General features: G+C 47.4%; 1 protein-coding gene across 3 annotated transcripts in view; it reads left to right on the forward strand.

Annotated features, from left to right (window-relative positions):
- Positions 1–10,659, forward strand: part of pmepa1 (prostate transmembrane protein, androgen induced 1) — a 50,622-nt gene extending 39,963 nt beyond the window's left edge. For 2 of the 3 annotated variants that reach the window (XM_002941452.5, XM_031894266.1), the window contains 3 exons: positions 7,549–7,703; positions 7,859–7,912; positions 9,244–10,659. In XM_002941452.5, the coding sequence (XP_002941498.1) occupies positions 7,549–7,703; positions 7,859–7,912; positions 9,244–9,789 (755 nt within the window). In that variant the 3' untranslated portion in view covers positions 9,790–10,659. The remainder of the gene's footprint in view (positions 1–7,548; positions 7,704–7,858; positions 7,913–9,243) is intronic. The other variant, XM_004918721.4, reaches the window with a different exon arrangement.
- The last annotated feature ends 1,029 nt before the right edge of the window (positions 10,660–11,688 follow it).

Raw genomic sequence — 11,688 nt, forward strand, 5'->3', positions numbered from 1 at the left:
GGTGTAAGAGTTTAGTTCCCCTTTAAACCTATGTCCCATTTGGCCGGGCACTAAGAAGGTTGTCCAGAACCCGTCATTATGTCTTAATGTCAATATTCTCGTGTTTCTTCCTGGCGGATCTTCAGTCTGATGTTGGCTGCTTGTGTTTCATACCAGACACAAAGGCATCTGGTTCAGCCACGTTTAACCGTTCGCTTCCCGTGCCGCGCTTAACCATTTGCTTTCCGCGCAGCTGCCATACATGCAAGAGAATACGGCGGCTGATTTGGGGGCGTATTGCTGGTCTCTGTGTAAATATCTATGAATTAATGAACACTTTCTAGAGAGGAGAAATGGCCATGGAAGTTGAGGAAATATTGTATTTTCGTCTAAAATGAATTCCTGTCTCTGGATCCAGAATGGGCTGTTGTTGTTATTCAAGTAGATGAGTGATAACAACCCTGTGAGTGAGGAGGGAGGTGGATGGGCCCCGGACGGGCAGGTGAATAGGTGCTGAAAGCTGAGCCGCGCTGGGGTCTCATTCACAGACCCCCCTCTGTATTGTGTGTAGGGGCATGAAGCCAAGACAGGTCCCACCTACCGGCACGGAGCCCGGCATTCCCTGCACTTATGTCTAGACTCACCCCCAGTCTGGCGTGTCCTACACTCACTCACCCCCAGTCTGGCCAGTCCTACACTCACTCACCCCCGGTCTGGCCAGTCCTACACTCACTCACCCCCGGTCTGGCCTGTCCTACACTCACTCACCCCCGGTCTGGCCTGTCCTACACTCACTCACCCCCAGTCTGGCCAGTCCTACACTCACTCACCCCCAGTCTGGCCTGTCCTACACTCACTCACCCCCAGTCTGGCCAGTCCTACACTCACTCACCCCCGGTCTGGCCAGTCCTACACTCACTCACCCCCGGTCTGGCCAGTCCTACACTCACTCACCCCCGGTCTGGCCAGTCCTACACTCACTCACCCCGGTCTGGCCAGTCCTACACTCACTCACCCCCGGTCTGGCCAGTCCTACACTCACTCACCCCCGGTCTGGCCAGTCCTACACTCACTCTCCCCCGGTCTGGCCAGTCCTACACTCACTCTCCCCCAGTCTGGCCAGTCCTACACTCACTCTCCCCCAGTCTGGCCAGTCCTACACTCACTCTCCCCCAGTCTGGCCAGTCCTACACTCACTCACCCCCAGTCTGGCCAGTCCTACACTCACTCACCCCCAGTCTGGCCAGTCCTACACTCACTCACCCCCGGTCTGGCCTGTCCTACACTCACTCACCCCCGGTCTGGCCTGTCCTATACTCATTCACCCCCAGTCTGGCCTGTCCTACACTCACTCACCCCCAGTCTGGCCAGTCCTACACTCACTCACCCCCGGTCTGGCCAGTCCTTCACTCGCTTTCATTCAATTTATTGAGAATTCTACTGTTTCATTATACATTATAATCCTTATTTGAACCATGCGTTAGTATTATAATATAGGGGGCTGCCATACTGTTTCTTCACCAATGGATTTAAACCAATAGACTCCAGTTAAACAGTGACCCCCAGTGGCTACATTGGCATACAATGACTTAGCCAAGTAACTGATTCTTAGCAGGAAAAACTTTATCTGCTGGGAGGTTGGGGTGTAAATAATGGTTTCCACAGTGCCATGGTAGTAAGTGAATGCAGTGATGCAGTATAACACATTACTTGCCCCTGTGGCAGATACCAGCCCCTATGGTTAAGGCTATTAACCCTTTCCCTGGCGGCACAGTTTGCCTGGGTCTGGGGGCACTTCTCACCTGGTGCCCGGCCCATACAGGTGCCCGCTGCGCTGCTTTCGCTGGGGGAGCAGCTATTTCTTGTGCAAGCAGCAGCTGTTTGGCCGGTCTAGACTATATGCAAATAAAGCCTATCTCCCTGGTTTGCCTGGGAGTGACGGGGACTTGCCCGTGCTTGGCCGATATCGTCACACTTCCACTTGTGCTGCCGGCTGATATAAATACACCTGCCGCTGTGTGACGCCCTGCGTGGCCTTTATGGGGTGACATAGGTCAGTCGGCTCTAGGGAACAGTTGCTTTCAGTCCAAACAGATGGCAGGGATGTCAGGCTCACCGCTCCGAGCAGCTGGGAACTACAATTCCCAGCATCCTTCACCAGATAATGGGAAATGTAGTCTCAACAGCTGTAGACGTGAGGTAAATTCACCAGTCGGACACAAGTGAACTTCCATAGCTCATCCCTGATTCATCTAGAGGTATTCCTCATGGCGGTACAGTCTGCGTCATACAGGATGTGGCAATGTGGGTTTACTCATAGCAATCCCTCAGCTGCTGCTGGCATGTAACAGTGCCCATACACGGGCAGATTTAAGCTGCCAATTTGGGTTCTTCAGATTGTTTTGGCAGCTTATCTGCCCATGTATGGGGCCCTCCGTCTGTTGGGCAGGCTTGATTTTTCTGTCGGATCAAGGACCGCATTGGCTCATTAATGCAGTCCCCACTCCAACTTCTCATTAGTTGTTGGGCTCACCCAACAAGCAAATCTTATTGGTGGGCAGTGGCCAATTGAAGGGCTGCAGGTCCTACGGTCTCCATCTTGCCCTACTGTCTCCATCTTGCCCTACTGTCTCCATCTTGCCCTACTGTCTCCATCTCGTCCTACTGTCACCATCTCGCCCTACTGTCTCCATCTCGCTCTACTGTCTCCATCTCGCTCTACTGTCTCCATCTTGCCCTACTGTCTCCATCTTGCCCTACTGTCTCCATCTTGCCCTACTGTCTCCATCTTGCCCTACTGTCTCCATCTTTCTTTGCTGTTACTGTGCCAGTTATCCCCTCTCCTCCATCCTACATCTGTTGCTCAGCAGGGTCCCACTCTAGTTTGGGCACCCTCCTCTCCTTGGACCCCCTAAAGAGAGGGGTGCATTAGACGCCTGCATCAGACTACTCCATAACTCCACTTCACCTCCAGCAGTAAAGGTTGCTCACATAGAATTCTGGGAGTTGTAGTTCACACAAGTTAATGACCAAGGGACAAAGATTACTTTACAGTATTTAATCATTACTTCCTCACTATGGTATAGATTTGCATTGTATGGATCGTTGGAAACAGTTACCATTTATTATTTAAACTGAATTGAAAAGCTTTATGGAACAGTCCGATCCCCCTGAGTCGCTGTTGTTGAACTACATTCCCCAACAAGCCTCTGCAATTGCTTTCAGCCACAGATCGGTACTGCAGGGCCTAAGTTAAAGCTTTCGCCCACCGGCTGTTTATAAAAAAAAAGTCCATGAAATGAGAGCCGGGGGTCCCAAAATCTTAGCCTGATAAACAGAATGACTGTATGTGAAAGTCAGTGCCGGGGAGTGAGCGGAATGTCAATGAGCCTCACATAGACAGCCACAACTAACAGGATTACAGAGTTCCAGGCATTTCCATAGGCCCGGTGACTGGCCAGAGGCAAGTGATTACACTCGGCTATATGGGCTAGTGGTGGCCCCTGTCTGTATGGTACCTCGGTACATTGGGCTATGGCACCTCAGTGCTGCTACAGATTTCTTGTCTCCCATGGAGGGGCAGGCACGAGCTTGGAGATAGAAGGGGCAAGGGGTTGGTGACTAGTCATTTCAGCAGGCAGGCTACTGATTTAAAGAGATTTTTCTGCGTCAGTCTTGGAATCTGTTGTACAGGTAGGGGATCTGTTATCCTGAAACCCATTATCTAGAAAGTTCAGAATTACGGGAAAGCCCATAGACTCCATTATAAGCAAATAATTTAAATTTTTATAATGATTTCCTTTTCTCTGTAATAATAAAACAGTACCTGTACTTGATCCCAACTAAGATATAATTACCCCTTATTGGGGCAGAACAGCCCTATTGGGTTTATTTCATGGTTAAATGATTCCCTTTTCTCTGTAATAATAAAACAGTACCTGTACTTGATCCCAACTAAGATATAATTACCCCTTATTGGGGCAGAACAGCCCTATTGGGTTTATTTCATGGTTAAATGATTCCCTTTTCTCTGTAATAATAAAACAGTACCTGTACTTGATCCCAACTAAGATATAATTACCCCTTATTGGGGGCAGAACAGCCCTATTGGGTTTATTTCATGGTTAAATGATTCCCTTTTCTCTGTAATAATAAAACAGTACCTGTACTTGATCCCAACTAAGATATAATTACCCCTTATTGGGGCAGAACAGCCCTATTGGGTTTATTTAATGGTTAAATGATTCCCTTTTCTCTGTAATAATAAAACAGTACCTGTACTTGATCCCAACTAAGATATAATTACCCCTTATTGGGGCAGAACAGCCCTATTGGGTTTATTTCATGGTTAAATGATTCCCTTTTCTCTGTAATAATAAAACAGTACCTGTACTTGATCCCAACTAAGATATAATTACCCCTTATTGGGGCAGAACAACCCTATTGGGTTTATTTCATGGTTAAATGATTCCCTTTTCTCTGTAATAATAAAACAGTACCTGTACTTGATCCCAACTAAGATATAATTACCCCTTATTGGGGGCAGAACAGCCCTATTGGGTTTATTTCATGGTTAAATGATTCCCTTTTCTCTGTAATAATAAAACAGTACCTGTACTTGATCCCAACTAAGATATAATTACCCCTTATTGGGGCAGAACAACCCTATTGGGTTTATTTCATGGTTAAATGATTCCCTTTTCTCTGTAATAATAAAACAGTACCTGTACTTGATCCCAACTAAGATATAATTACCCCTTATTGGGGGCAGAACAGCCCTATTGGGTTTATTTAATGGTTAAATTATTTTCTAGATTTAGTGTATGGAGATCCAAATTCCGGAAAGATCCCTTATCTGGAAAACCCCAGGTCCCAACTTTTCAATTGCTCTTCATTTTTTATTTTTTTTATAAGAAATAAATAATGAGGACCATTTGAAAAGTTGCTTAGAATTGGCCACTCAACTACCCCTTTAATTAGCCAGGGGCAGAGAGATGTAGTTCAGCCCCAGTGGAACGGCCGCTGATGAAGCAGAGAGGAGTAAGGTATATAAGCGCTACAGCAGCGGCACTAACACGGGCAGAGAGATGTAGTTCAGCCCCAGTGGAGCGGCCGCTGATGAAGCGGAGAGGAGTAAGGGATATAAGCACTACAGCAGCAGCACTAACACAGGCAGAGAGGTGTAGTTTAGCCCCAGTGGAGCGGCCGCAGCCCCGGCACTAACACAGGCAGAGAGGTGTAGTTTAGCCCCAGTGGAGCGGCCGCAGCCCCAGCACTAACACAGGCAGAGAGGTGTAGTTTAGCCCCAGTGGAGCGGCCGCAGCCCGGCACTAACACAGGCAGAGAGGTGTAGTTTAGCCCCAGTGGAGCGGCCGCAGCCCCGGCACTAACACAGGCAGAGAGGTGTAGTTTAGCCCCAGTGGAGCGGCCGCAGCCCGGCACTAACACAGGCAGAGAGGTGTAGTTTAGCCCCAGTGGAGCGGCCGCAGCCCGGCACTAACACAGGCAGAGAGGTGTAGTTTAGCCCCAGTGGAGCGGCCGCAGCCCCGGCACTAACACAGGCAGAGAGGTGTAGTTTAGCCCCAGTGGAGCGGCCGCAGCCCGGCACTAACACAGGCAGAGAGGTGTAGTTTAGCCCCAGTGGAGCGGCCGCAGCCCGGCACTAACACAGGCAGAGAGGTGTAGTTTAGCCCCAGTGGAGCGGCCGCAGCCCGGCACTAACACAGGCAGAGAGGTGTTGAAGCCCCAGTGGAGCGGCCGCAGCCCGGCACTAACACAGGCAGAGAGGTGTAGTTTAGCCCCAGTGGAGCGGCCGCAGCCCGGCACTAACACAGGCAGAGAGGTGTTGAAGCCCCAGTGGAGCGGCCGCAGCCTGGCACTAACATGGGCAGAGAGGTGTAGTTCAGCCCTAGTCCCAACGACAATGTTCCAGAGTTTGGGAAGTTTTGGGGCAGTTTGAGATTTAACAGGTTACATGTCTGTGGGGGGGGTTGTTTCCCTAGCGTAGGCCTCCCGTGTTACATGTCGAGGTTATCGCCAGGGCAAATATTCCTTCGCCCCTTGGCTGCCAGTGTTTTTGCCCTCTGTGTACAAAGCCCAGCGAGTCCCAGAATTCGCCATTTCAAAGGTCAGTGTGAGCCGGTCAAGCATCAAACATCCAAATAAAAGGCCTTGAATTCCAATGAGGGAGCATTGAAATGAGCCTGTGTTTTCCCATTTTAGCGTGTCCCTTTCTGCCCGGCTTCCCAACACGGCACCGCCGCCCAGCAGAGGCGTCGCGGGCGGCATAAAGACGTCTGTTCATCAGAAATTGGCATCGGTCACACCGCAGCCGCGGCCTGATGTGTGACAAGGGCAGAGGGGTGTAGGGTCCCTGGGGTGGGGGGGTAACCCTCCTATTCTAGATACTGATATTATGAGGGGATGTCGTTATTAACATATAAATGGGGCACATACTTTTGGCCTTGCGTCTACGCGTTGCATGAAATTACCTCACGGCTTAGGATTCTCCGTCAACAAAGGCGGAATTTTATGGACAAAACAAAATATGTTCCTCTGTAAATGGCGCACAATGCCGGGATGAAGATGTGGCGCCCCATGAATACCGCCAAATCCTCCTAAACGCACCAAAGATACTTAAGTTTCATTAAACAGGTTGTACCCATAATGCTTAGATTTGTCCGTTAGTTCATAATCTCACTAACGACCTCATTCAGGGGCTTATATGCTCCATTGGCCTTAGGTAGTACAATATCAGCCCAGAGCATTCCTTCTCTGTATATTTGTATTTATACATATGGGTAGGGGGTGCCATAGTGTTTCCCTTTGACAGTACAGTATGGGGGTACAGCTTATTGTGTGCCCAGAACATTCCTTCTCTGTATATTTGTATTTATACATATGGGTAGGGGGTGCCATAGTGTTTCCCTTAGACAGTACAGTATGGGGGTACAGCTTATTGTGTGCCCAGAACATTCCTTCTCTGTATATTTGTATTTATACATATGGGTAGGGGGTGCCATAGTGTTTCCCTTAGACAGTACAGTATGGGGGTACAGCTTATTGTGTGCCCAGAACATTCCTTCTCTGTATATTTGTATTTATACATATGGGTAGGGGGTGCCATAGTGTTTCCCTTAGACAGTACAGTATGGGGGTACAGCTTATTGTGTGCCCAGAACATTCCCTCTCTGTATATTTGTATTTATACATATGGGTAGGGGGTGCCATAGTGTTTCCCTTAGACAGTACAGTATGGGGGTACAGCTTATTGTGTGCCCAGAACATTCCTACTCTGTATATTTGTATTTATACATATGGGTAGGGGGTGCCATAGTGTTTCCCTTAGACAGTACAGTATGGGGGTACAGCTTATTGTGTGCCCAGAACATTCCTTCTCTGTATATTTGTATTTATACATATGGGTGGGAGGTGCCATAGTGTTTGAGGGTATATATATGGGTCAGATGCTAATCAAGACATCGTGGGTATAATTGTTAGGAGCTTACGTGCTATTGGCTGGAGGTTCATTGTGTAACTCACGGAACTGTCTCTGTGTTCTCTCCGCAGCGGAGCTGGAGTTCGTCCAGATAATCATCATTGTGGTGGTGATGATGGTGATGGTCGTGGTTATCACTTGTCTCCTAAACCACTACAAGCTCTCGGCCCGATCCTTCATCCACCGGCACAGCCAGGGCAGGCGGCGAGAGGAGAACCTTTCCTCGGTAAGTCTCATACTTACAGCAAATCCTTTTTAGTCAAAGAAAATGTGATTCTAACCAACTTCCCAATATTAGAACAATAGTTTTTTGGCCGCCGGGGTCAGTGACCCCAATAATAAAACACGTTCTACCTAACACATCTCTGTTTCCTTACCCAGGAAGGAAATCTTTGGCCGTCAGAAAGCACAGTGTCGGGAAATGGAATCATAGAGGTAAGAGGAAATGCATTCACCTATTCATGCACGGAATTAAAGGGGAACTACGCCCAATAACTGTCAATTGTATAACAAAACAAAAATACTATTCAAAGGAACTTCCTAATCTGCCGTCGTTCCAGATTCTAAGTGGGTTTATAGTTGTGTGTAAAGGTCATTGCTATTGTCTGTCGCTGTCTGTCCCTTTCTGTTCTCCGTTTTTAAAGCGTGAAACAATGTCTGGTAGTCAGCTGGCTTCTTCCGCCTGTCCGGTACATATCCTTCAGGGCATTACATGAGACCCACCGCAAAAGCCCAAAAGCAGTCTATTGAGACGGGACAACAGTGGGACTATGGGTAGAACTGAGACAAAGCGACAGTGGGACTATGGGTAGAACTGAGACAAAGCAACAGTGGGACTATGGGTAGAACTGAGACAAAGAGACAGTGGGACTATGGGTAGAACTGAGACAAAGAGACAGTGGGACTATGGGTAGAACTGAGACAAAGAGACAGTGGGACTATGGGTAGAACGGAGACGGAACGACAGTGGGACTATGGGTAGAACTGAGACGGAACGACAGTGGGACTATGGGTAGAACTGAGACAAAGCGACAGTGGGACTATGGGTAGAACTGAGACGGAACGACAGTGGGACTATGGGTAGAACTGAGACGGAACAACAGTGGGACTATGGGTAGAACTGAGACAAAGAGACAGTGGGACTATGGGTAGAACTGAGACGGAACGACAGTGGGACTATGGGTAGAACGGAGACAAAGAGACAGTGGGACTATGGGTAGAACTGAGACGGAACGACAGTGGGACTATGGTTAGAACTGAGACAAAGAGACAGTGGGACTATGGGTAGAACTGAGACGGAACGACAGTGGGACTATGGGTAGAACTGAGACAAAGAGACAGTGGGACTATGGGTAGAACCGAGACGGAATGACAGTGGGACTATGGGTAGAACTGAGACGGAACGACGGTGGGACTATGGGTAGAACTGAGACAAAGAGACAGTGGGACTATGGGTAGAACTGAGACGGAACGACAGTAGGACTATGGGTAGAACTGACACGGAACGACAGTAGGACTATGAGTAGAACTGACACGGAACGACAGTAGAACTATGGGTAGAACTGACACGGAACGACAGTAGGACTATGAGTAGAACTGACACGGAACGACAGTAGGACTATGAGTAGAACTGACACGGAACGACAGTAGGACTATGGGTAGAACTGACACGGATTAGGGTTTTTTCATGTATCCAATATGTCTCCTTTAACCCATGTAACGTACAGGGATCTCAATATACTGTATATATTCTGTTCCGTTTCCAGCAGCACATTTACACCCCTCGGCCGTCGGACAGGCTCAGCGTTCCGTCTTTCCTGCAGAGAGATCGTTTCAACCGATTCCAACCCACGTACCCCTACATCCAGAACGAGATCGACCTCCCACCCACCATCTCCTTATCGGACGGCGAGGAGCCGCCGCCCTACCAAGGACCTTGCACCCTGCAGCTCCGGGACCCCGAACAACAGATGGAACTTAACAGGGAATCCGTTCGGGCCCCGCCAAACAGAACCATTTTTGATAGTGACTTAATAGACAGCTCGGTGTACGGGGGTCCCTGCCCCCCGAGCAGCAACTCTGGCGTCAGCGCCACCTCCTACAGCAGCAACGGGCGAATGGAAGGGCCCCCGCCGACCTACAACGAAGTCATTGGCCACTATCCCAGGTCGTCGTTTTACCATTGCCAGCAGCCGAACCTTGCCACGCCCTCCATATTGGAAAGCAACAGACTTCAGCCGCAGAACCAAGGCCTTGACAGCACAATTGCACGGAACAAAGACAAAGACAGACAAAAAGGGCAACCGTTCTAGAACGGCAATGTGAGCGAACAAAAGAAATTAAAAAAAAAGACAAATTAACACTCTGCACTTCTCACTGGTCCGTCCGGTCGCCGCAGAATCCTGCAACAGGAAAAGGAGTCGATCGCCTATCCCCGGGGGCGGGCCATGAAATCCAGAAGAGGAAAATCTTTAAAAAGGGAGGAGTTTAATTTAAGAAAAAAAACAAAACAAAAAACAACTCCCTTCCTTTCCGCTTCTTCCTGTATAAATATTTACATGTTATGTCTGGTTTTGAATGCACAAGGAGGAAGAGCTTGCAATTATTTTTTATTTTATTTTGTTGTGTCTCGCTGCATCTTGATATTGAATCCTACCAAGTTGCTTTTATATTATTTTATGTTTCCAAGTTAAGCCGTGTATGAATGCTTTACCCGACACCGTCTCTATTTACATGGTATATATATATATATATCGGGGGCTTTTTTTTTCTTAATATCCCACATAATGTTAAGGAAAAAAAACCCAAAAACATTTGCACAAAACTATTTGTTAAATATCTGCAATATTAGAAATCTATATATAAATATATATGAAACACAAGAAGTGTATGCGTGGTAGGGAAGTGTATTTTGTAATGCAAGAGGCCTCTCTCTCTCTCTCTATATATATATATATATATTTTTTTTTTGTTTGTTTGTTTGTTTTTCTGAAGCAGAAAAGCGAAAAACTGATTTTTTTTTTGTTTTTGTTTGAGTGCCAATTGGGGAAAGTGTGTTGTACGTTGTTTCAAAAACGCAGGGGTTTAGAGTTATTTATATAAATGTTGAAAAGAAAAAGATTTGCACTATTTTTTGATATGAATATACCAGTGCTTGTGTTAGCAAAAAAAAAAAAAAAAAATAACGTCTACCACAATAAAAAAAAAAATTTAAAAATGAAAGAAAAAAAAAAACCACAGAATAGATCTCTTTAGTGCAAGTCCGTTGGCGGAACCGCCGCCGTTGCGGAGTAACTGGTACCCGCGGGGGGGGGGGGGGGGGTTGTTTATTGCATCGGAAAAACTGAAGTTGTAGAAAGCTTTGCAATTGGTCTTCATCATTTATTTTTTTATAGTTTTAAATAGGGATGCACTGAATCCAGGATTCGGTTCTGTGTTCGGCCTTTTTCCCGCAGGATTTAGACTCGGGCGAATCCATGGTTTTGGCCAAACCGAATCCGAAAAAATGAAGTGATGCGACATTTATCCCTTCCATTTAACCCTTTCGCTTCGATATTCAGCCGAATCCCTGAGATTGTATTTGGGGGTTTCGGACGAACCCGAAAAACTGGATACGGTGCATCTCTAGTTTTAAATTATTTCACATCCTCGTCTGACTCTTCCCAGCTTTCAAATGGGGGTCACTGACCCCGGCAGCCAAACTATTGCCCTGTGAGGCTCCAGTTTTATTGTTACTTTTTATTAATATCTTTCCTACGCAAGTCCCTTTCGATTTCATATTCCCATCCTCTGTTTAAACAGCTGCTTGGTTGCTAGGGTAAATAAGACCTAGTAACCAGATAGCTGCTGAACAAAATGCCAAATAACACTTAAGAAATGAAGACCAACTGCAATTTGTCTTAGTATATCAATGTCTACAACAAATTAAAAGTTAATGAACTACCAGTTTAATAAGAGGTTGGAGTGGGCCCCACTGTATCCCACACTAGTGAATACTTTCTGCATGTTTGTAATGGAACTGGTGGCACTGGTGGGATCCCATCTAGAAGCAAATATTTGGTGCTGAAGGTGCAGGGGCATGGAGAGAATGTATCTGGGCTCCTCTACCCCACAATCCCCTGCTGAGGGGGCTAGTGGGCCGCAGATGCAGCTGGTTGGGGTAATTGTGGGGTTCTTTCTGGGCCCATGGGTTCTGCTCACCCAGCTTTCAT

The sequence above is a fragment of the Xenopus tropicalis genome, chromosome 10 (assembly GCF_000004195.4).
Source record: "Xenopus tropicalis strain Nigerian chromosome 10, UCB_Xtro_10.0, whole genome shotgun sequence".
In the NCBI taxonomy this organism is placed as follows: domain Eukaryota; kingdom Metazoa; phylum Chordata; class Amphibia; order Anura; family Pipidae; genus Xenopus; species Xenopus tropicalis.